Genomic DNA, 27,584 nt, shown 5'->3' on the forward strand with positions numbered 1-27,584 from the left:
TAAATGTGACACAGTTAATATTATTAAGACTACACATTACTCGATAAGCAAGAAGACTGACCCATTTAACCTATATCCACTTTATCCACAATTATTGTGTGTATGCATCTGAAGTCTGATTAGTGATGTAGCAAGAAAGTGATGTATGCAACGGAGGGGGGAAAGGAACCGGCCAACCTGCTCCATTATCTCCTAGCTTAGTTGCTTCGTAAGTGATGCCATATTGTTATCACTTGTGAGGTTCAGACTTGTCTTCGGACAGTTGACTAAACAACACCAATGCTCAGTCAATTTAAGAGAGCAGTGTATTATGATAATAAATTTTGTTGTCTAGTCAACTGTTAGAAGATAAGTGAACATCATAAGTGAGACCAAAAAGGCATCGCTCATGAGGCAACTAAGCCAAGAGGTAATGGGGTAGGGTGGCCAGTTCCTTTTCCCTTCCACTGCATATATCGCTGACTATAGGCATCCAACAAGGAAAACTCGGTGCGCAGAAACCAGCGGGCGTGACTGTCTCGCGCAGATGACGTATGCTCCCGTTTCCAGCATGCTCTCAAGCCTACTGCAGGGGAGTAAGAGGGGTATAGCATGCGTGCCGCGAAGAGTCCGAGCTGAGTTTTGTTTGTAGGATACCTATAGTAACATATTACACTAATGATAATAAATGATTGAAATAATTTAATTTTGTCGTTTAAATGTGCAGAAATTTGTTCCGAACAAGTGTAACTTTTCGATCTGCAAATAAATTTTAAAATGTTATATTTATTAGACCCTATTATTATTATTATTATTATTATTATTATTATTATTATTATTATGTTTGGAGACATATCTTTCCTTGTGACTATTCACAGCGCTTCATGATTCCCACGACTCAGAGCAAATAACTTCTCGATATTTGTGACGATGTTAGTAAGCGTTCCTGCACTACAATAGCCTAGTTCGTCACTATCCCTGGACACGAAGTTACCTGAGTTGTGACTGCGGTTCTCCTCACACCGAAAAGTAATTCTTTGTGTAATTCCCCGTCATAACGTCCCAACTTGTGGTTTATGTATTACTAGGTACAGAGTAGTGGGCGAGATATGGAAGGTGGAGGGGTGGAGGAAGAGGTTGTGTTATTGTTGTATATGGGTTGTTCTGTAGGCAGTAAATCAGCACAATACACTATGTTGTAAGTAGCAATTACCTCAGCCTCCCAATTTCCAGCAGCAGGATAAGAAGCAGGGATACTACGTGACTCAGTCTGCCTAATACCATTGTGTAGCGCTGTAGACGGTCGTAACATATTGTTCTCTAGAGAAAAGTCCATATTATTATTATTATTATTATTATTATTATTATTATTATTATTATTATTATTATTATTATTATTATTATTATTATTATTATTATTATTATTTAGAATTTATAAAACAGTTATATTACCGGTTGTTCTGTATGGCTGTGAAACTTGGACTCTTACTTTGAGAGAGGAACAGAGATAAGGGTGTTTGAGAATAAGGTTCTTAGGAAAATATTTGGGGCTAAGAGGGATGAAGTTACAGGAGAATGGAGAAAGTTACACAACACAGAACTGCACGCATTGTATTCTTCACCTGACATAATTAGGAACATTAAATCCAGACGTTTGAGATGGGCAGGACATGTAGCACGTATGGGCGAATCCAGAAATGCATATAGAGTGTTAATTGGGAGGCCGGAGGGAAAAAGATCTTTGGTGAGGCCGAGACGTAGATGGGAAGATAATATTAAAATGGATTTGAGGGACGTGGGATATGATGGTAGAGACTGGATTAATCTTGCTCAGGATAGGGACCAATGGTGGGCTTATGTGAGGGCGGCAATGAACCTCCGGGTTCCTTAAAAGCCAGTAAGTAAGTAAGTAAGTAAGTAAGTAAGTAAGTAAGTAAGTAAGTAAGTAAGTAAGTATTATTATTGTTATTATTATTATTATTATTATTATTATTATTATTATTAGAATTGCCAGATCTCCTGTATTTTGTAGGTTCTATCGTATTTTACCCACATTTTCTCCAGTGTCCCGTCTGACATATTTGATGATCTACGTAGGCCTAAAGATTAATTTTTGGTCTTACAGAATTTATGTTACGGTAACAGTTCTTATTAGAAGAGAAAAATTCGCTTCGACGGCGCCGGGGATCGAACCCGGATCCTTGGTTTTGGTTCTACGCACCAAGCGTTCTAACCCCTGAGCTACGACGAAGTTCAATCCACAGCACCGGATCGAACCCCCCCCCCCCCTTCTAGTGTTTTTCCCTTCGTGGCCTTACTGCATGTTCGACATATTTGTTGACATAACTATCAAGTCAATTGCCATTATACGTGGTGGCCGGGATTCCATAACAGATAAATTCTGTAGGACCAAAAATTAATCTTTACGTAGATTCTTCGTCCAACAGTGCATGTACTATGGAATCCCGGCCACCAAGTCACTCAATTGAGTGCGCTCCTTTTATATTGGGAGTTAACGTAATATATACTATGTCAACACATATGTCGAACATGGAGTAAGGCCACAAAGGAAAAAACACTAGAGGAGGGGGGTTCGATCCGGTGCTGTGGATTGAACTTCGGTACGTAGAACCAAGGACCCAGGTTCGATCCCCGGCGGCGGAGCGAATTTTTGTCCTCTAATAGAAATATTTGATAGTGTTTTCTCCAGTATTTCATAAAGTTTTATTTATTTATAGTCTAGCGGTAAATTTTTCTTATCATTCAAGGCTGTGGATTGAACTTGGTACGTAGAACCAAGGGTCCAGGTTCGATCCCCGGCGGCAGAGCGAATTTTTGTCCTCTAATAGAAATATTTGATAATTTCAATTTTAATTTAAGAATCTAAATGAATTTAAATGTAACAAGATGATGTGAAAAATTGGAGTTAACTCACTTTTACCACATACCCACCAATTATTTCTCTACCTTCGATCTGGAAATAATTATCATGATAAGAAACATTCGTTAAGCTGAATGAAATAATCGGAATACTATCAGAACTTTCTACTTATGAAACAACAATTGTATAATTCGCAATGTAATTTACATTCTAAATCTTAACATTCGTTAAGTTCAATGAAATTACCAGAATACTAGGCCTTTCAGCATTTGTATTAGTGTTAAAAGTTCTATTATTGTAACTTTAATATTATCAATGTACTTATAGCATTCAATCTTGTAGAATTCGAAATGTATTTACATTCTAAATCTTAAACATAGCATTCCAGTGGTCAGGTAGAGGATTTGTGATTAGGCAGCTACGAAGAACAAGGTAGCGCTGAGGTTGCCGTTGTGGCGGTAAACAACCCCACATGCCACAGAACTTAATTACGAGATCTCGACGTTTTCACGATCCCAAACCCAGACGGAACCACCAATCTCATCATCACATTTTCCCCAACGACTTCTACTTTCTTATTAATTGTGGGAGGTAACTTTTCTCAACGCAATTACAATTATTATCATTATTACTATACAGAATAACGCAGATGATATTTGCTCTCTTCGTACAATTCCAAGAAATCAAAACTCACTAGCTGTGTGAAATATAAAAGATAACTTTTTTTGCGATCGTGTATACATGAGTGTGCAGAAGAAAAAAAGAGAGAGGACAGAAACTTGAAGTAGGTTATGATATCTCGTTCTAAGACACTGTGATCATTCATCCACATGTCAAAACGTAAGAGAAAAAAACAACATTAATATATCAATCGTACAAAATATTAAGGCAGCTAATAATTAATGTTACGTCTCCATGTATGTAGTGAAAGTATGCAGCAGGTGAGGAAAATATGACCGAGTTGAAGTAGTCATTAATTTTTGTTCACAAACACTGTAGCAATTCAGTGTAAAAATGAAGCATCTCGCTTCCTGTTACTTCAGAGATCTTGCAAATTTAACGACAGTGAAAAGCAAAATATGTTTACACATAGTAAATATATTTATACATAAACGCCAGTAATGTTATAATAATAAATTAACCAATAGATTTATTGAAATTCTATTTTTTTTCTAATTGTGTAATCTTAGTCCATTACACGAGGTAATTGTGTAAAGTTTCATTATGTTAAGGCTGGTTCACAATAAACCGGAATCGAGAATCGGAACAAAAACGAAAACGGTAAAATTGTTAAAATGTGTACATTTAAATGTGAGCATTCACAATTAACGAAAAGCTTGCCGGAGCCCGGGATCGGGAACGGAGAGTTGGCCAAGTTTCAACTTTGGCGTTCACGTTTCCGATCACAGCCCACTAGATTCATTCTATTGCCATCTAAAAGCTATTTACGATAAGCGGCGCGCCTCGTATAAAGATGAGAAAATGAAGGAGAATACGTGGCTTTCAATAGCTGCATCTTTGAACACCGATCGTAAGTGAATCATATTTTATTACTGTATTGGTTGTATTACACACTACATATTCATGCTTCAATTCAATAACTACTGTTATGTCCATTTTTGTTCTATTATAAATGTTTCTTCTCTAATTATTTTACGTTATGGTAGACTTAAAATAGGTTATGATAATAAAGATGCATGAGCATATTTATAGTACCGTACCTAATGAAATGTTTCAGTTGAAATTTCGAAGTTGGTTAACCTGTGTTTATGTTGGCTGCCTTGTACTCATGAGAGAACGCCATTGGTCAATTATACACAAATTTCATCAGAATGCGTAATATCGACTTTACATATCGTTATTGACATGCATATCGATATGCATAATCGTCTACGTTCTTGGTTTATTATGAATCAAAAATGTTCATATTCACGTCCTCTGCTTCTTGTTTTCATTCTGGTTCTCGTTCCCGGTTAGGTTGTGAATCCTCACATTTGAATACATTTATTTTAACATCTTTTCCGTTATCGTTCTCGTTGTCGTTCCTGTTCCCGGTTTATTGTGAACCAGCCCTAACTCTTTTAACGTGAGATCAAAGTTAATAAAATTCAAACACTGATTTTTGTTCCCAAATAATTATTTGGAAATTTCTGCGTAATTTGTTATTTAGTTTATTAAAAAATTTCAATTTTAGTTAAGCAAGTAATAAGTTTTATGTGTTAAACTACTTTGTTTTCTAATCCCGCACTATTGCATAAAATATGGATAATTCTGAATGTATTTGGTAAAAAAAAGTTGTAGTTCGGCGTGTTTTGTAGCTTAAAATTTATTTCATAAATTCGCAACATTTTTGAAGACTGTAATTGTTGACTTAGTAGTAATGATTTTAATTGGTTTATTTTACGACGCTTTATCAACTGCAATGGTTATCTAGCGTCTGAGTGAAATGAAGATGATAATGCCAGTGAAATGAGTTCAGGCCTCCAGGGTTCAGTGCCGAAATTTACCCAGTATTTGCTCTTAATGAGCTGAGGAAAACTCCGGAAAAACTTCAATCAGGTAACTTGTCCCGACGAGGATTCGAACCCGGGTCCGCTCGTTTCACGATCAGACATGTTAACCGTTACTTCACAGCGGTGAAGAGCTATTGAATTTTCAAATCAAATTTAGTATCATGTGTTTCTGAAAGTGAAAGTTTTTCTTGTGTTTCTCGGAAGCTAAAACTTTACAGCGTGCTAATATGTAGGCCTGCAGTCTTAGAAAAAAATTTGCCGCATAGATACTTACAAGTCGCAGAAAAGAGACGGTGCGCATGATTAGATGACGAACGAACTAGTTCACAAGAGAACGACTAGTTGAGATAGGCTAATAAAATCAGTTTTGTTTCGTTATATGTCTGATCATGCGCACTGCCTCCTTTCTGCTATGCGACAACACTTTTTTCTAAGACTACATTTTTCTCAGAAACTGAGATACCTAGAAGCAAGAAATCTTTATAGCTTACCTACAGTATTACATTGATTACTAGCTTTAGTTTCAGGCCATTTGGATGAAAATTTTGTTGTGCAAGAATATTAATGTAATTACATTTTCCTTAAAAAGTAGTCGATTACAAAGAAAATCACAACTTATTTCCATATATATATATTTAAGGCCCCGCCGTCCCCATTGAATAATCAAGACTATATGACATAGTCAATATTTAGATATCTATTATTGGAGAAAAATTAGTTCCGGCACCGGGAATCGAACCCAGGACTTCTCAGCTTTGCGCGCTGAGTTCTCTTTCCATCTGAGCTATGCCGAGACCCGCTTCATGGTGCCGGCCGATGATACATAGGATGAGAGTTCCGGCACGGTGATTCGGGTCACGGCGTAGCTCAGATGGAAAGAGAGCTCAGCGCGCAAAGCTGAGAGGTCCGAGGTTCGATTCCCGGTGCCGGAACGAATTTTTCTCCAATAATAAATATACTTACTTAGTGGCTTTTAAGAAACCCGGAGGTTCATTACTGCCCTTACGTAAGCCCGCCATTGGTCCCTATCCTGAGCAAGATTAATTCAGTTTCTATCATCATATCCCACCTCCCTCAAATCCATTTTAATATTATCTTCCCATCTACGTCTCGGAGCCACCGGCGTGGCTCAGTCGGTTAAAGCACTTGCTTGCCGGTCTGAAGTTGCGTTCGGGCGCGGGTTCGATCCCCGCTTGGACTGATTACCGGTGAATGCAAGGTAATCTATGGGGAATCCTCGGCCTCATCTCGCCAAATATCACCTCGCTATCACCAATCTCATCGACGCTAAATAACCTAGTAGTAGATACAGCGTCGTTAAATAACCAACTAAAATAAAAAAATCTACGTCTCGGCCTCTTCAAAGGTCTTTCTCCCTCCGGCCTCCCAACTAACACACTATATGCATTTCTGGATTCGCCCATAATAAATAAATAAATAAATAAATAAATAAATAAATAAATATATATATATATATGTATAATACTTTAAGATAAATGTAGTTAAAGATGATGGGCGCTATTCATAGACATTTCGCTAGCTCCGCTACGAGCGTGCTAAACTAGCCCAGACTTTGCCAGAGGAGGGACGAATTATTCATATCGCTAATATTGATTTATGAATATGAAAAAAGTTAGTTTCGCTGATCATCCACCGGAAGCCCGCGCTAAAAATGTCTATGAATACGGCCCGATTAATTTAACATTGGTAATATAGGGTCTCTGATCAACTTATAGCTGCTGTGTTCAGAAACGAATACATTAATACTATGAATATAATAATTAATCTTCTGCGGTAATAGTAGTTCTTCACGTATGATTAGCATATTGAGCTGAACAAAGATCAAAAACATTCTGAGTGTAGTCCCTAATTACTTCAATTCCTTATAGTTGGAAACTAATCCGTGAGTTAAAATCTGGCTTGCTTTTTTATTACTCAGACATAAAAGCCACACAATTCAGTAGCTTTAACTTCGTGCCTGCATTTCGATTCCGCGCTCAGGTGGGTTCTGTGTTTTCTGTGAATCCCGTATAATTTGCTGCTCTGGAATCAATCTCTTAGAAATCGTCCAGTTGTAGAAGAGACCCCTCAGGCTGTAGCTTGCATGCTGCGTTGCCGGTATAACCACAAGCGGTGGCTATTTTAAATGAAATGCGAAATGCTTACACCAGATTTAAACGCGTTTAATGAATATTCATGAAAGACGACTACTGGATTCTACTTTCTGCATGGTCACGGATTTTTAACGTTTTCTAATAGTGAGGTAGGGCAAACAGGCATAAATCCATGGTCATTCAGTATTCGTGAAGGAGAATACCACAGTTCTGCCCTAATACCGTCTTTGTGCATCACATATTCAATTTAAACTCATCGGAATTTGAACCCGGGTCTATAGCTTGAAAAACTGTGAGGAGGATCACGTTTGCTTTCTCATTGTACAGCTACTGACGTTCAAAGAAACCTGATCATACTAATCGATAGTGATTAATGATTTGTTGGTGTAAGTGTGGCTTCTTTAGTTACTTATAAAGGGTGCGTCAGAAAGAACGGATGGATTTCAAACTATCGATACGCAACGAGGAGAGAGATATAGTGAGGGGGACCACGACTGTTGGGTCAGCCAGAGAATGCAGTTTCAGTTGAGAACATGGTGTTGGTCTGGTGTACAACGTGTTTTCATCGTAGAGACATTTTTGAAAAATGAAGAGTCTGTGATCGCCACTCAGGACTCATTTCGACATGGGATGTCACGCTAGGATTCCAACTCGGAATACAATTTTGCGGTGGGAGGCTTCATTTCGTATCACAGGTTCAACATTAAAGAAGAAATCACCTGGACGAAATTCTATTGCACTGAGATTGTCCGAGGCTACGGTAAGATCTCGCGCCCTGCGACTTCTTTCTTTGGGACCATTTGAAGGCGTAAGTTTGTAAACATCGATCACATACACTGGACGAACTGAAGACAGCGATTCGTGAAGAAATCGTGGCAATTTCACCAGCTATGACTGTGAAAGTGATGGCGAACATCAGAAAACGCCTCGATGCCTGTATTGAAAGCCAAGGACATCATATGGATAATGTTGTTTTACATAAATAAACTGCATGTATTGGTGAATATGTTGATAACAATAAATTTTTGATTTGATGAATCTTTACAATTTTCTTGCCATGTGAAATCCATCCGTTCTTTCTGACGCACCCTGTATGAATAGATGGCAAAGATAATCAGTGTTGCCAATAGAACATAAATATCCCCGCATTATAGAATTCAATATTTCACCCCCCCTCTACTGATTGTAAAACAACACTGGGTTTAGCTGGAAACCGCTGATATTGTCAATTATGCTTAATCTAGATCATTATTTCTCCCGACACTTTTTTAATCTTCAAATAATAGTCACCTATTCAGAACTATACTTGCTGTTTTGAAAGATGGGCTATGACAGGAGAGTTGCGGTCGGAAAAACAACTGAATGTCACGTAGCGTGGTAGGCCTGTTGCTATGGTAACAACGGTTGAGATGCCAAACTTAGCATTCTCACGTGGCGAGTACTTAATAGCTCTCTTGGCGACATTTATTGTGCACACAATGTTAGCATTGGTACGTTTCGTGTTTGATTCTCTGTCGATTTTGTATTGTTTCATTACATTCACGTCAATTGTCAATGAATGTTTTAACGTCAGTCATCTTAACATCAATTTTCTAGCTTCCATCAGCTGGCAGCGTGGTAGTCCATATTGGCAATATATCACTGTAATTCCGAGCTCGGCCGCTTAACTGTCATGTCCCATCTTTCAAAAAAACAAGTATAGTTTGTCAACTTTTTATATCTTTTGTTCTGAGTTATCCTATAGTTGGAAAGTTCGCTTACACGATCATAAAATCGTAGGACAGATTGAATGCCAGTGTACATACTGAATATAAACAAATTTTGTCGAAAAGTTTAAGCTAAATCGCTGTATACAGAAGAAGAAAACTTTACCGGCATCAGGGATGCTGAAAACTGGTATTTTCTTAAAAATCTCTAAAACTATTTTTTATAGTAGCACAATATTTTCTCAGACCAGACTCGAGGAGCATGTGAAACGAAAGGAGACGTGTAACACACATCAGACTATATTGGGGGCTCTCATGAGTTCTGTCTCAAAGAAACGCAGACCTCACAGTCAGACCGGAGGCAATAAAGCATTGTCAAGTGCGGTAAGCAGTCTGGAAACACAATGCGCGACGTTGTCTTGAGAAATGGAGTGAGTCTCAAGCTATTCTACATAATTTATCGTGTGTACTTACACATGGAACGCGGTAGCCTGAATGAAATGCTCGGGTAACACAAAAGACTAAGGACTAAAACTTTGACATTATTTTGTCAGAAGGTGCCTCTAGCGAAAGTTTATATCTCTATAACGAACGACCATGTATTGTGGGTCCCTATCACCACGGCATGGCGCGTCCTCAGGTTGCGGATAGAGGAGACGGCCTCCAGATATGGAGGGTAGCTGCGAATATATTGAATAAGCAGTCGTGGACAGCCGATAAGGGGTGGTCCTCCAGCTTGGGGGTTGGGCGAAGGGCAAACAACCCATCACCATAAAAAAACAGCTTGTTACGAAACCTAACAATAAGCCTCGGGATGGGACTGATTCTCCGGCACGACCACAGCAAAGACCTTTGGAGAGGCCGAGACGTAGATGGGAAGATAATATTAAAATGGATTTGAGGAAGGTAGGGACTGGATTAATCTTGCTCAGGATAGGGACCGATGGCGGGCTTATGTGAGGGCGGCAATGAACCTCCGGGTTCCTTAAAAGCCAGTAAGTAAGTAAGTAAGTAAGTAAGTAAGTAAGTAAGTAAGTAAGTAAGTAAGTAAGTAAGTATAACGAACGAACGAATCTAAACAAATTTTCGCCGTCGGAGTTACAGTAATTGGTCGTTTTCCTATTGGTTGAGGGCCGCAGGGCTTAGTGCGTACTTGTCGAGACGTTGTACGACACGATGTTTTTAATTGGAAACATTGGATTTGAAGTGTGATATTTGTCGGAAAACTTTCTTCCTAATAGAAAATTATTACGTTCTAGTTTGACACATAATTTATAAAATTATGGACATTTTTATAGTATCATCACAGTCTAGTATATACAGTCACGAAGCTTAAGTTTATGAGAGTAATAGAACAATAGACTGTGCCGGTATTATTTCGCATTGTCTGTGATGAGGCGATAGTGGCGATCCTAGTGGTTAGCAACTATCTACGGATGCATATTCCCTACATATTGAGTTTCGTGATTGTATATTCTAGACTGTGGTATCATTCCGTAACATATGCGCATTAGTGAGTCGCAATAAAGTGGATTATGCTTACCGCATACGACTCATGTAGAGGCCTAACTCGTATAATAATTGTTTATTTATTTATTTAATCTGGCAGAGCTAAGGCCAGTAGGCCTTCTCTTCCGCCCAGCCAGACTCTAATTCTACGTGTATGTCTACTATAAAAACATGAGCAGTGTCTAGCCCAAGTGAAGCTGAAGTTAAAAGTATGTGTGCATGCTAAAACTTATAAGGTAAGGTTTTTTGGTGTAAAATGTTCCAATTTTTCGTGAGAAATAAACAAAATGTCGTACGTATGGTTAAAATATGGCAATTTATTTTATATCGTCATTATTTTCTTTTACTATATAGCTTATTATATACGTCCCGCGCCGTGGAGTCGTGGTCTAAAGTCTAAGGCATCCTGCCTAGGACTCGCGTTACGGAACGCGCGCTAGTTCGGGTCCTCGTGGGGGAATGCATTTTTTCCATGAAATTTCGGCCAGTGTATGGGACCGGTGCCCACCCAGCATCGAGATGCACTTGGGGAGCTACGATATGTAGCGAAATCCGGTTGCGAAAGGTTATAACGGCTGGGAGGATCATCGTGCTAACCAGACGATACATCCATTCTGGTTGGATGATCGTCCACCTCTGCTTCGGCATGTGAGCGTGAGGCAAGCAGTCGGCTGGTCGGTCTGGGCCCTTCACGGGCTGCAGCGTCACGGATTATTATTATTATTATTATTATTATTATTATTATTATTATTATTACGTATTATATACTCATACAGAGTCTTAATTGACAACATTCTATATACGGCATTGTATTATTTTGTAACATCCATGCCGAAACGAAGCTGTTAATAATAATAATAATAATAATAATAATAATAATAATAATAATAATAATAATAGTCCTTGTAAATCAGCCTTAGTGTTGTTTTTAAACTCAGTTTTACACAAAACCCCAGTCATTAGTGGTCTTGTAGATCATTAAAGAGAATAAAATTCCAAAATGATTTGTCTCCCTATTTTTTGCAGCTAACATAACTAATACTTACGTTGTATTTCAAAAATATATTTTTTCGTTTTTATGCCAGAAATAATATTTTGCAGAAATAATCAATTTTCGCAAAAATTACCCACAAATTCACTGTCATAAATCAGCCACATTCAAAATAAGACCTGTATATACATCTTGGTGCATCTCTATCATATTTCGTATAATAATAATAATAATAATAATAATAATAATAATAATAATAATAATAATAATAATAATAATTTATTTTATTTTAACTGGCAGAGTTAGCCTATGGTCTTGAGGCCTTAGTGGTGATGATGGTGGAGATAGTAGTGCTGATGGTAGTAATAATAGTATTAGTAATAGCAGTAGCAGCAGCAATATCAGCAGCATGAGTGACAAGCTAATCGATTGTTACAGTTTATAGATTTTATTCAATTTTCCAGTTCCGCAGAACCCATTTGACATTTTATTAATAGCCTGCCCTTCTAACATAGCATGCCACAAATATTCTGAAGTAAAGATATATACTGCTGCAGTTATGATATTATATTTATAAACTGTTTCATGAAAGTATTCTTTTTTACTTCAGCCACTGAACTTTTCGATTGTGGCTTACGTAACTGGATGAGATAGATGTACTGTCGGTGACTCAGGAGAAGACGAGAGCGGACTGAGGAGGAAGGGATGTGAACAGATAACGTACGACAACACGTGCAATATTTGTACTGCAGTAAGCGGAAACATTAGGTCTCTTTCTGTTCAACTTAGCTTTAATTTCCATACGCATTGTTACTCATGTTTCCTGCACGAATAATAAATAACCCGGCTGCTGTGATGCTTATCTGAGCGATGTTTATAACAATCAACAGCGATAGTCAAGAAGGTCACATTCTTTCCGGTCGTCTTCTCCTGAGTAACGGACAGTAGGCTATTTCGGGAGAAACGTACTTCATAGTGAAGAATGCATAACATGAAAGGAAACGTGAAATCTGCGTGAATGTGTGAAATACTGGCTCGGTACTTACTGACATGACACGTAGAGCCTGTCCAGCCCGACCCACACGTGCAGTGATACTGGCCGCCCGTCTCGTGACACGTGCCGCCGTTGCCGCAGGGGGCCGTGGCACACGGATTGTCCACTACCTCGCAGTTCAAGCCAGAAAATCCTTCAGGACACGTGCAGAGGTACTGGTCAGGTGCCGTGTTCTCGCAGGTTCCTCCGTTCTGACAGGGTTCGTGGGTGCCACAATAGTTCAAATCTGTAAAAAGAAAGGGAAAAAAATTATGAAGGAGATTTATCAGATTTGGGGCTTTCAACTCTTCAATCTATGAAATAATTTATGTATTTACATGGAGAATCTTCCTTTGCGGTTCGTAGTTTACTGGATTCACATTTAGAAATGGACAACTTTGTTGCATCTCATACTAGTACAACAGCACTATTCACCAGAGTAAAGGCCCATTCACAATGAAAATTAAACATAACGTAAACATTAACATAAGCACATAAACATATGCCACAAACTTAAGTAGCCAAGGCCCATTCACAATGAAAATTAAACATAACGTAAACATAACACGTGTGTGGAAACAAACATAAGGAATCAACAAAACTACAGAATCTATTACATAAAAATGGAGAATTGCACAATGACTGACGATGTAGCTATTCAATTTATGTTTCTAATAACTACAATGGCATCAGTATATGGCTTTCAATACTTGAAATCAAAGAAACGGAGATTTAAAATAATCAACTTTTCGTCATATGATTCCATGTTGCGCGCCTAGCTATCATCACGGCCAATAGATCAAAATATTGCCTGTAGGCAAAGCTCATGAGATGTTAAACAAAAAGTGAAAACACGCTTTCCGCTTATGTATTGTTTCCAAATCGCATAAACATAAGCATGCAAGTTTGGAGTTTGCAAACTTTCATGTTAGCGTCTTATGATTAAGATTAAGTTTATGCTTATGTAATTCATTGTGAATGCTTTCATTAAATAACATGGACACAATGTTTTATGCTTACGTATGTTTATGTTTAATTTTCATTGTGAATGGGCCTATAGACGCGATTCTTCAAACTGTTCTTGGCAATTGGTCATGGCTGTATTGTGCATCTAATATCTCTATCAGAGGTTGTAGTACCTCAACACTTGCTTGGCTGAAGTTAATGCTATTGTAGGCAGTAATAAACCACAATAATAATTACACTCTGAGCGTAGTGGATTACTGAAATAAAATTGTTCAAAGGCGTTTTCTAATCTGCAGAATTTATGTGATTCAGATGAGCTGATATTGAGAGAGGAAACCAAATTTCTCCACGAAAATGCCTTAAATAAGAAGAAACTAGTTATTGGTTCTCTGATTAAAAAACAAAACAAGACAAATACTTAAATTAAATACACAAAACTAGTTATTGATTCTCTGATTAAAAAAAAAATAAATATATAACATAAAGACACAAAACTAGTTATTGATTCTCTGATTTAAAAAAAAATACGAAATAAATATATAAATTAAATACACAAAAGTAGTTACTGGCTCTCTGATTTAAAAAATACGAAATAAATGCATAAATTAAATACACAAAATCAGTTATTGGTTCTCTGATTAAAAAAAATACTAAATAAATACATAAATTAAATACACAAAACTAGTTATTGGTTCTCCGATTAAAAAAAATACGAAATAAATATATAAATTAAATACACAAAAGTAGTTACTGGCTCTCTGATTTAAAAAATACGAAATAAATGCATAAATTAAATACACAAAACTAGTTATTGATTCTCCGATTTTAAAAAATACGAAATAAATACATACATTAAATACAGAAAACCAGTTATTGGTTCTCTGATTAAAAAAAAAATGAAACACATACATAAATTAAATACACAAAACCAGTTATTGATTCTCTGATAAAAAAATACGAAATAAATACATAAATTAAATACACAAAACTAGTTATTGATTCTCCGATTTTAAAAAATACGAAATAAATACATACATTAAATACAGAAAACCAGTTATTGGTTCTCTGATTAAAAAAAAATGAAACACATACATAAATTAAATACACAAAACCAGTTATTGATTCTCTGATAAAAAAATACGAAATAAATACATAAATTAAATACACAAAACTAGTTATTGATTCTCCGATTTTAAAAAATACGAAATAAATACATACATTAAATACAGAAAACCAGTTATTGGTTCTCTGATTAAAAAAAAATGAAACACATACATAAATTAAATACACAAAACCAGTTATTGATTCTCTGATAAAAAAATACGAAATAAATACATAAATTAAATACACAAAACTAGTTATTGATTCTCCGATTTTAAAAAATACGAAATAAATACATACATTAAATACAGAAAACCAGTTATTGGTTCTCTGATTAAAAAAAAATGAAACACATACATAAATTAAATACACAAAACCAGTTATTGATTCTCTGATAAAAAAATACGAAATAAATACATAAATTAAATACACAAAACTAGTTATTGATTCTCCGATTTTAAAAAATACGAAATAAATACATACATTAAATACAGAAAACCAGTTATTGGTTCTCTGATTAAAAAAAAATGAAACACATACATAAATTAAATACACAAAACCAGTTATTGATTCTCTGATAAAAAAATACGAAATAAATACATAAATTAAATACACAAAACTAGTTATTGATTCTCCGATTTTAAAAAATACGAAATAAATACATACATTAAATACAGAAAACCAGTTATTGGTTCTCTGATTAAAAAAAAAACGAAACACATACATAAATTAAATACACAAAACCAGTTATTGATTCTCTGATAAAAAAATACGAAATAAATACATAAATTAAATACACAAAAGTAGTTATTGGTTCTCTGTTTAAAAAAAAATATATATGAAATAAATACATAAAAATGAAATAAATATATAAATTAAATACACAAGACTAGTTATTGGTTCTTTGATTAAAAAAATACAAAATAAATACATAAATTAAATACACAAAAATATTTATTGGTTTTCTGATTAAAAAAACACAATAAATACATAAATTAAATACACAAAACTAGTTATTGGTTTTCTGATTTAAAAATACAAAATAAATACATACATAAATTAAATACATTTCTAGCTATATGTATAACAAAACTAGTGATTGCTTCACGGGTCTCTATTACAATAAATAACTATATATTCTCAATGAATCAAAAGAGAAGCTTCTGCGACGTTCACTTAAAACAAAACAAGCGCAACGACTGTCGCTTTGATATTCTGGTTGGGAGTGTCCTCTCCAAACTACAGCTATGCCCTTCTATAATATGCTGCTAACCTGTTTCCAATATTTTCGTGATGGAATCCGACTTTTAATAATTAATATTAGTAGATATAACGCACATAAAATTAAACATTTTCTTTAATTTTTGAGACTGGGGAAAGCTTCTCAGGCAAAACAGTTTGAGAACGCCGCACTAGAGTCAAAAGCAGGCCCCAACAAAAAAATACTTGCCTTGCCCTAAGAGTCATCACTGAACTTCATTAGAAGTCTTTAGAAAATTAAAATAAGAGGGTTCATTTGAAAGGGAGAGAGAGCAATCATAATGTTATAACTTATTGCTGCTGCTACAAATGCAGATACGGAATTAAAATTTGGAGCGAGTCCACCTGTATCTATGTAACACACGACTGTCAACAAGTAGCATATATACAGGGACTCTTGTTTACTGCTCATGCGCTGTATATTGTAAGTAAAACTTATAAGGGAGCTCCAAATTTTATTTTTGTATCTGTACATGAGCATGTTAGATAAGGAAATTTCTGTCGTTTTACTTCATGTAACAAATTCGTTTTAATGAACTAAGGACAGCCTTGATAATAGTAATATGCGTTACAAGAGCGGTATGTTGAAGTTTTCATGTTCGAGGAAAAGTTTGAAAAAGCGAAACGTAGTTGAGCTTTTTTAATTTCCGAGAACATGAAAACAAATATACCGCTCGTGTATCGTACATTATTTTGTGCGAAGATCGTTTATTACATACCTGAAAGAGGATTTTATAATTAGTTGCAATGAAATCTCCATCTTGGTTTCTGTTCAATGACGGCAACTTTGGAAAACAAATATATCTATCTTCAACATTGTTCCTATAAAATGTGTTCTGTGTTTACTATACTGCAGCAGGCCGTGATATACGTCTGTCTTTTTTTTCCCCCAGTCTATAAATGCGAACTTAAAGTAAACGGTAAGGTTATGTAATGATTTATTTTTCATTTTAATACTTTAAGAAAATTATTTATTTCTGCACATTGAAATTATAACTAAATTATTTATTTCTGCACATTAAAATTAATTGTCACATTTGTGCAGTTATTCAGAGTCACTGGAGCACCACCACCACCAGTTTTTTCTATTGTGAAATTTTTTTGCATGAATATTGATTTTCCAGTTTCCGTCGAAGTTGAAGCATTAGCACTATAGATGGCAGCATTTGATGAGTCTGGAATCCTATTGATTTTTTTCACGGCTTCCTTAATGTTACTTGCATTACAAATGCAGTAACTTTTGTGGTGTTGTAGAGTTTACTTAATTTTTGGAAATATTTAAAAACAATAATTAACAGTGCAATTTAGGTGAAATTGCAGTGGTAAGTTTCCAATTTATAATTATTACTATGTTAAACGTCTTTAAAAATAATATGTTAAAAGCCTAAAGCAGTAAAATGAATATGACGCTTAAGCGGTAAGAATAGGGAAATTGTTATGTGTGTAACGTTGGGAATACTGAATGTGGTATTTCACACTTACCGCGTATTGGTTTTGTGCGGAAACCAAGCAAATACGCACGATCTCGCACAAAAGTAATTTAAAAGAATATAACTGTAGCCTATATGAAAATAAACAAAGAATGAACAGTTGGTAGCGTTGAATCAGACAAGCTGAGAAGCACCGATGTTATTTAATAAGACGCGAAATACGAGTCATAGGAACAGAAATGAAACAAACGAACCAACAGTATTGTTTGAACTCGCTGCATTGTGCCACTATCAGATGGTGTGCACTTAAACATTACGTAGATATTTATTCGTGTTCGGAGATAGTTACATTATGCCCCAGCATCCTGATACAGAGACTGGGTGCGAGAGATTGAGTGTGCGTGATTAGTTGGAATTAAAGAGACCTGGACAATTGAATACATGTTCGCTTTCATCCCAGCACCAAATTTGGAGTCACGGATGCAATACAGCGTCCGTGGCCTCTCGGATCGCTCTGCGTGCTCAGCTCGCCATAAATGCCACGTTAATTCAAGGTAGCCCCTAGTGAGTCCCTAATAACACTCAAGCCTAGAAACAGAAACAATTCGTTTTGTGCCGAAGAAAACTTCCAGAAGAAAACACTGGAGTGTAGAAAACAAATCAATGCCGCTGGGAATGGACACGAAAGCAATTACGGTATAGTCGGCAACGCGCGGATTCGATCCTCCCCTTTAATTAGCTCAAGACACGAGGAATCGAGTTTTGGGCGCCTCTATGCTTATTGGAATAAATCGGAGGCGTTGTACTGCTGCACTTGCACAGTGCGAAGAATATTGTAATATTACGGGGTTGATTAATGGTGTCTGAGCTGAATTACACAGTGCTTATCGTGTACGCATCTCTAAGTACGTTAGTCCGCGTATGAGGATGAAGTAAACCAGCTGTAACCGTTTCTTGCCGGCTTCTGGTTGCATCATACTGCCCAGAAAACATTTTTTTTTTTAGTTTTTATGCTTTCACTGTCGCGTATTTGCATGCGGGGCTTGGTTTAATGGAATTAAAATGGAAATAAGATCTTTCTGGCTTTCGTTGCAAAAGAACTGTCGTGACCGCATGCAATCTGCTAATGAAGTAATTCGCTGAAGTGTAAATAAAAAATGCTAATCCTTTAATGCTAACATCGCAATGCTGTACTTAAACCTGTATTTCAATTTTTAGACAAGAATTTTCTGTGATACCATCTTTTTACCATGTTGTGCTTTTATTATTTCTGATTCATAAACTATGTAGCCTATAGTCAGTGATAATTTCAGACCATTGCCATGGATAAATATTTATATAATAGGATGCGAAACTGCGGTCAGCACCATCTGGCGGCGGGGGGCTGAAATAAGATGATCAGCGCCCAACGTCGTAGGTGGTGAACATTAGAACTACGTGTTGGGTACATTAACCAGAGTTCTCTATTTAAACCGTTCGAGATATTGCTCGAAGAGACAAGATGGCAGACAGAAACTTGCTAATAAGTGAACATAAAGTGATACTACGTGTGTATAAGCAGTGTATGTTAAACAGTGGTGTTTATGGACGTTGTAAAAATAGTGTTGTTGAATGTATTGTAAAGTAATAGTAATATAATAAATTAAACTATCAAAGTAGTTCTTGCAGACTTTTCCATTGCGCTGTACAATAAATACCCAATGAATACAATCCCAATCATCTTACCTTTTGCTTTATTTTTTTTTGTCTCTGTCTGGTTATATTTTAATTGGGTATTGTAAAATAGATCGTCTCTTTTATCTTCCTGTTGGCTCCGGTAAGAATTTTCAGTAGAAGATGCTGTGAGGAATAAAATTGTAAATGCTTTATTTTAAATTGGGTTAGTTTTGAATATCGATGAGGGTGGGAGGGAATACTTCTGCACAGTTTAACATTTTCGTCACCAGGTGCGCTGCTAAATGCATGGAGTAATTAGTTACTCTTTTCGCTACTTGGTGCGCTGTTAGATGTAATAACGCCCCTCCTCCCAACAGGTGGCAGCAAGATAAATTTCTACAACAGCGCCTCCAGTAAGTGTTACGGGAAACTCAGTAAGTTTCGCATCCTATTATATATTCATCCATGCCACTGCTTTCAAAACGGTGGAGAGGGCATTATTATTATTATTATTATTATTATTATTATTAGATATTATTATTATTATTAGATACTATTATTATTATTAGATCCTATTTATTATTATTATATTTTATTTTATTTTTATTTTTATTGGTAGTGGTAGTAGTCTAAGGCGCACTCCCCTTAGGCGATGTAGTCCGCAGGTTCGTGGGTTCGAATTAGCGATAAACAAAACTAACTGCCGCTCTCGCTCGCTATGTTCGTTGCATTTGTCTTTTGAGTCTCGTCTCGTCAATCCCGCGCGTCTCGAGTCTCGCTCATCACTCCCGAACAGCACCCGGTCGGCATGGAAAGATTTCGGAACCCCGAACAACATACATCATTGAAACAAATAACATTATAAATGTTTAAATGAGACAAAAAGACAAAACAGAACAGTATCTTAGTTATCAAAATGTTCCGATTCTACCATATGATATTACCTATGGTTATATAAATAGAAAAAAAAAAAAATTCTCAAATAAATTTGCATTTCTAAGAAACACAAAACATAACGCTAATACCTTTTTACTTGAGATTGCACACTTGATCTCAAACATATGAAAAGAAAATTCCCAGCCTTTCAATAAGGACCCAGTAATTAAACAAAGACTGGGGAAAGGACCACTATACACCGAAAAGCAGAGATGATGCTTCAAATAGGCCACGTGACTATTCATACACATAACAGTTGCCAAAGCAGATAAAAGTTCAGTCAGGTACAAACAACTGTGGCGATTCAAGGCTGCTTGACGTTCGGGACTGATCAATCTCGACGTCTCGAAACACTCACAAGCAGTCCCCATGTCAACGACGCGACGTACACAACACTGTCGTGCGGGTCTTCGGCCTTGCAGGCGCCGTCAGTCCTGCCCTCTCGATTGTTCAGCTCTAATTCGAATCCCTCCTCGGGCCTGGATGAATGTCTCTTGTTAATTGTTTGTCCTGTAAGTTATGTGTCTCAGTGGAGGCCAGACGCTCCGTTAACCCCAGGCCAAGGAAGCTCCACATAATTGTATGTCGATGTCTAGTATGTGTGTGTCCATAGAATCGTTCCTTCCCCTACGGGCATTGGTATGTAAGTCCCTGATCTATTTACCATGTTATGAAATGGCAACATAAAATGGGAACAACCACCAGAGCCTCCACCGTCGAAAAGGCATTTTTTGAAAAACGATTCCATAAGAGTTATGACGTGACTTCTTTTGCAGTCGCTAGGTGGTAGCATAGTGAAATTGATAAAAGTGGTTTCAAGTCCATTAGGCTGATCAATTTGTTATATGTGATCAGAAGTAAGATCTTTAACAGGGAAGGTTAAACGACCAATAAAAAAAGTATTACTATTATTCTGCCATTTGTAGGTACGAGTATATAATATGTAAACACTTCTGATAAATAAACAATGCCTTTTCGACGGTGGAGACTCTGGTGGTTGTTCCCATTTTGTGTTGTCATTTCATAACATGGTAATGGCCAATCTGATAAATAGTGGAGAGAACCCCCCCCCCCCCACAGTACCAAAGTTTCAGAAACATTCGAGACGTTCAGAGCAAAAGTGGTGTTAGTAAAAATTGGGTAATGAGGTTTAAAGTAAAAATTCTGTAAAACACAGCGCAAAGTAGCAATTAATATCGCTTTCTTGTTATCCACTGACTACCAACAGTTTAAATAAATTGAATATTAATTGCTGCTTTGCGCTGTATTTTACAGAATGTTTACTTTAACACTCATTACCCATTTTCGACTTGCACCACTTCTGCTCTGAACGGCTCATCCAATAAATTTTACATTAGTTTTAAGATATTTTATATATTTCATTTCAAAATAATACTATAATAATAATAATAATAATAATAATAATAATAATAATAATACTTACTTACAAATGGCTTTTAAGGAACCCGAAGGTTCATTGCCGCCCTCACATAAGCCCGCCATCGGTCCCTATCCTGTGCAAGATTAATCCAGTCTCTATCATCATATCCCACATCCCTCAAATCCATTTTAATATTATCCTCCCATCTACGTCTCGGCCTCCTTAAAGGTCTTTTTCCCTCCGGTCTCCCAACTAACACTCTATAATAATAATAATAATAATAATAATAATAATAATAATAATAATAATAATAATAATAATAATACTCACTTACAAATGGCTTTTAAGGAACCCGAAGGTTCATTGCCGCCCTCACATAAGCCCGCCATCGGTCCCTATCCTGTGCAAGATTAATCCAGTCTCTATCATCATACCCCACCTCCCTCAAATCCATTTTAATATTATCCTCCCATGTACGTCTCGGCCTCCCTAAAGGTCTTTTTCCCTCCGGTCTCCCAACTAACACTCTATAATAATAATAATAATAATAATAATAATAATAATAATAATAATATTAACTAAAAATCATATATATAGAGATTGGCTCTCTCCTACACACTAATATATCTGTACTTTAAAAATCTACTTGTAATGTCGACTTGGTTGGCAAGTTGGTATAGCGCTGGCCTTCTATGCCCAAGGTTGCGGGTTTGATCCCGGGCCAGGTCGATGGCATTTAAGTGTGCTTAAATGCGACAGGCTCATGTCAGTAGATTTACTGGCATGTAAAAGAACTCCTGCGGGACAAAATTCCGGCACATCCGGCGACGCTGATATAACCTCTGCAGTTGCGAGCGTCGTTAAATAAAACATAACATTTCTACTTGTAATGCTTAAAACAATTTATGAACGGCTTAATTCAGACACTCTGTATAGGAAAATAACAATCTTAGCTACGTTTTACACACGACCTTTTATATCACAAAACACTAAAGATAACTAACTACTCTCACATTTAAATGCATACAGATCAACCGTATTTTCAGGTTTTTATAAGCGCCTCAGTTCTCTTGACATTCACTGTATGTGTGATGTTGCAGTGTGAATTTCGTTACACAGGCATTCCGTGAACGATACATAACAGTTAATTTTCATATTAGGTTCTCTAACGCAGTAATACGTCATTTTCTCCAATTTTTAATGGAAACAGCCTGCAAGTTAAATACACATAACACGTTAATTAAATATTTTGAAGCAAGTTTATACTAAATTATGATCCCTTTCCAGACTGTGTTTAATTAAAAACCCGCCTGACCCTCAGCCCAACCACAACTTTTCCTGAGAAAGGCTCACTCGTCTTGAGGCGTAATAACAGGGAACCAGCGACTTGTGAACACATCACCATTTATCTTTCGCTTACGAATTTCTAGGAGGTATCAGAGAGAAAGTTTACATCTCGATCACAAGACAGAATTAAAGGGTAAATTGTTTACCCCACTTACTAATTATAGTGTAAAGTCTTCCGTTATGTCGTAGAGCTATAAGATGTGGCTGATTATTAATTTTATAGTGTTATGCTGTAGTATTTTCTTTTGATACATGCACATCAGCGTATACGAAAGTTGTGCTTTCTCTACTTATTTCTGAACGGATGATGATAATGGTAGTGGTATGAATAAATTGGTAAAAGGACAGAGACATAGTTAAGCCAGGGAAAAGTCCTCCTCGACATTCCGATAATTACCACACGTCAGATTTGAGAGTTTAAACCCAACCAACGGCGATGAAATTTTAAAGACTTTACAAAACCTCAGCGTGGTTTTCTTCGAAAGAAAAATAAAGTCTGGAGTCCTGATTCTAGAATTTATTCAAATAAAATAAGCTTGTCTGAATGAGAGGGCTTCAGGAAAAATTACTGCAATTTCCTTGACTAAGTTTCCAGTTTCGTGAACAAATATGTCTGCAATTTTGTTGAAACCGCAGCGCCACCTGATGCTGGAATGAGAAAGATTCAATCTGCAACGTGCATCGTAATGTGTTTAAGAATGTATACAGAGTGTTCAAAAGTATGGAATATTACTCATAAGTTTTACACAAAACCTGTTGGAGATAAACTATGGAATATAATAGCAGTGTTTGAAAAAAAAATTGTTAATCTGGCATACAGTGTGTGACAGCATACTTTATTTTTTAAATGGCACCCTGTATTAAAATTTGCATATTCCGAATCATTAAATTTTACGTATGAATATGTAGAAATTTTACCCATTTACCCGTTTCATGTCTTTTAACTACTTATTAATTTTGTTTCTGGACTTCAAACTTGGGACAAATAAGTATGTAAAATAATGTTGAGTAGCCATAAAACTAGAGAAAATGCTATTACTAACCAAACTTTACAACACATGCTCAAAATGAGAACCATCCACAGTCAAACAATGTCCCAGTGCATGACCAAAACAGTCCATTGTAGATATGAGATGGAACAAATCAGTCATGTAACTGTGAGAAAGACAATTGACTGTTTCCATGATAGACTAGGGCAGCGTTTCTCTAACTATGGTCCGCGGACCACCTGTGGTCCTCGAGGTCTGCCCTTGTGGTCCTTCAAAAAAGACAGAAGAAAAAATAAAATTCGAACGAATTGCGTATCACACTGTAGCTTAAAATATCAGAGTTTGAAAATGACACATGGCAATCGAATTTCACTTTTTCTCCCAGTACTGACATTTTATGAAATTTATTACCCTACCCGTCTATCGATTTCTCACTCTACTCTCAGCATCAAAAGAGGGATTTAAAGCACTATACACGTGGTGTTTCTCGACATCTTTTCCCTGCACATCTGGCGCCGCGCCTGTAAACCAGCCAGAGACCACCCGAATTCATAGCAGAGGAACAAAGTATCGAACCTTAATTCAATTTTAAAATATAAGTATACTGGTATTAAAATATGCTACAAAAATGACAAATTTGCTTTCGAAGGGAACAAGAATCAGGTGGTCCGCGGAACTGTTCTGACTTTAATAAGTGGTCCCCACTTCAAAAAAGTTTGAGAAACGCTGGACTAGGGCATTGTTTGACGGTAAATTACTTTCATTTTGAGCATGTATTGTAAAGTTTGGTTAGTGTTAGTGTTTTGTTTAGTTTTATGGCCTACTCAATATCATTTTAGATACTTATTTGTCTCAAGTTTAAAGTCCATGAAACAAGTTTAACAAATAGACAAAAGACATGAAAAGGGTGAATGGGTAAAATTTCGACACATTCATAAATAAAATTCAATGGAGATTCGAAATATGTAAATTTTAATATAGGGTGTCGTTTAAAAATAAAGTTTACTGTCACACTCTCTATGCCTGAATAACAAACATTTTTCGAACACTGGTAGACCTATCATTTTGTATGGTTTATCTCCAGCAGGTTTTGTATAAAACTTTTTTTTTTTTGTAAAATTGAAATTTAAGAAGTTAAGAGTAATATTCCATACTTTTCTTAAATTTTTTTTTTTTTTTTTTTTTTTTTTTTTTTTTTTTTTTTTTTTTTTTTTTTTTTTGGCCTTTCTACAGCTCTTCCAAAATATATCACATTAAAGGAAAAGTCTTTCCTCTTCTCTAACCATTCACATTTTTCATGCAGCATTATACGATCTTATTTATTAGATGATATTCTGTAACATATAACCAATAAATATCAAACAGTATCATATTTATTCGTTGTGCAAAGCACGGAATCCAGGTAGTACATAATTTGTTGCTGGAATCATTATATGTTCCACACAAAAAAGTGATATTGTATCTTCGTAAGTTTAGTTTTTTTTTTAATCTGAATATCTAACGCCTTACAGACTGAGCCAAACTGGTATTCTGACTGTCAGAATATAAAAATTATTGCTTGTACAAAGGCCTACTTTAGGTTATCGTGACAAGACTCCTGTGCCTTCAAACTTCTACTGGTAACAACAAGTGAGTTATGGTGAAAACACGAGCTTCTAGCGGATGCCACACTTTTTCCGCGCAAAAATGAAACTAGCACAGCAGTGGTTCCAAATATTTTACGATATAGATAATTATTTATGCATAAGAGCTATGCAATTACGTGAATATTTTCTGAGTTTCACGGTTGTTATGTATGCTAACCTATCATGCAAACGAAATTCTCAATTTAGTTTTAGTGACTGAAATATAAATAATCACATTATGATCAGATTTTGAAATTATTTGCATAATAGATTTGTAACTTTTTCCAGCTGTCTTACTTGATGTCGTTGGACATTTAGAAAAGTATTATTATTATTATAAAAATTACCTGAAACATATTTTATAAGGCTAGTGGCAGAGTATAGACTGCAAGATGAAGGAAGCTGTGGTATCAAGAAAATAATAATAATAATAATAATAATAATAATAATAATAATAATAATAATAATAATAATAACAAACTTTTACATTATGGGGTTGCAATTATATAATAAGCTTCTCAGTCAATATTATAAGTTACAAATAGCTTAAAATAAAACTAGATATACATCTTGATTACACAACTTTTAACACTATATCACTTTGGAAAACGTATTATATATCTTTCACGAAATTCTCAACACACAACTCAATTTCAGAACACACACACTCTTTGACTCCACATTACACTACACAAACATACCCCCACAGGAAACAAAACAAAAGGCGCCAAGATCAGCAACGACCAGTTCTGATGATGGCCGATAGCAGGCCGAAACATGTTAACAAGGTAACATAAAATTTAACACGTGAAAGATATATAATAAGTTTTCCAAAATAAAACTAGATTTTGTAATTGGCTATTAATAAATCCTTTTTAATCTGTTTGGCGAGTTTTTTTAACAAAAATTCGCATGAAATTGTTTTTTAATAAATACAATTATTTACTTACATTTTGTTACTATTAATGTATTAAGTGTAAATTGTTTTAACTAATTTTTATATTTTCAGTATATTTCGTATTTTCATTGTTTAATTAATTTTATTTATATTTGTGTTTTTCAAACGTATCATATATTACTTGTATGTCTAATGGCCTAATAAATTGATAATAATAATAATAATAATAATAATAATAATAATAATAATAATAATAATAATACCAATAGAAACGACACGAGCGTGTAGGAAGGATACAAGGAACTATTCTAGATCTATTTCAAAAAAGGTGGCCCCAGATTTTAAAGCAAAAAGACGGGATGACGTTTGTAGAGAGGGATGAGAGGGATTTCTCCCCTCGCTGCACAAAATATTCTCCTATTTGTCAATACATGTATTTCTTTTCCCAGGGATTACAATTCTCTCCTCCTTACTAAATTACTCATGAATGGATACTGTCACACACTATTATTATTATTATTATTATTATTATTATTATTATTATTACTATTATTATTAGTCTATAAGGATTAGACATTTTGCCTGTTTCGTGTCCATAGTGGATCCTCCCATCTCCTTAGTTGATCTACCCATATCCTTACTTTGAAAAGGTGTAGGCTATATCCAAAAGCAAGTCTTGAACGTCACTGATAAAATAAATAAATTATGGTTTATTTAACGACACTCGCAACTTCCGAGGTTATATCAGCGTCACCGGTGTGCCGGAATTTTGTCCCACAGGAGTTCTTTTACATGCCACTAAATCTAGTGACATGAGCCTGTCGCATTTAAGCACACTTAAATGCCATCGACCTGGGCCGGCATCGAATCCGCAACCTCGGGCACAGAAGGCCAGCGCTATACCAACTGCGCCACCCAGGGCGACGAAAGTCATTAATAATTAATTGAAAGAGTAAGAATGAGATAGTCCAAAGTCATACTTGTACCAAAAACAGTTTTTTGTACGAATTCATTTCTTACACATATGGTAAAAGTACTAGTAAATTATAAAATTTACTCAACAAATAACAGAAATACACGCTGAGGAAATTATGATACCGCACCTAATAAATAGCATTGAACTATAAACTTTCAATACGCTCTCCTGTAAAGTTTTGTCTTTGTGGCTTAGGGCTGTATCATTCTTCAATTTCAGTCTTTGAATGTGTTGAAGCTATTTGTCTTATGTTTTTGTTTTTGTTTTCTTCATTAATAGAATACACATTCAGT

General features: G+C 35.7%; 1 protein-coding gene across 2 annotated transcripts in view; it reads right to left on the bottom strand.

Moving 5' to 3' along the window:
- The window catches only part of LOC138693266 (protein jagged-1b-like), a 728,512-nt gene that overhangs the window by 47,727 nt on the left and 653,201 nt on the right, over positions 1-27,584 (bottom strand). For both annotated transcript variants that reach the window (XM_069817112.1, XM_069817113.1), the window contains exon 7: positions 12,740-12,973. In XM_069817112.1, the coding sequence (XP_069673213.1) occupies positions 12,740-12,973 (234 nt within the window). The remainder of the gene's footprint in view (positions 1-12,739; positions 12,974-27,584) is intronic.

The sequence above is a fragment of the Periplaneta americana genome, chromosome 17 (genome assembly GCF_040183065.1).
Source record: "Periplaneta americana isolate PAMFEO1 chromosome 17, P.americana_PAMFEO1_priV1, whole genome shotgun sequence".
NCBI lineage: Eukaryota > Metazoa > Arthropoda > Insecta > Blattodea > Blattidae > Periplaneta > Periplaneta americana.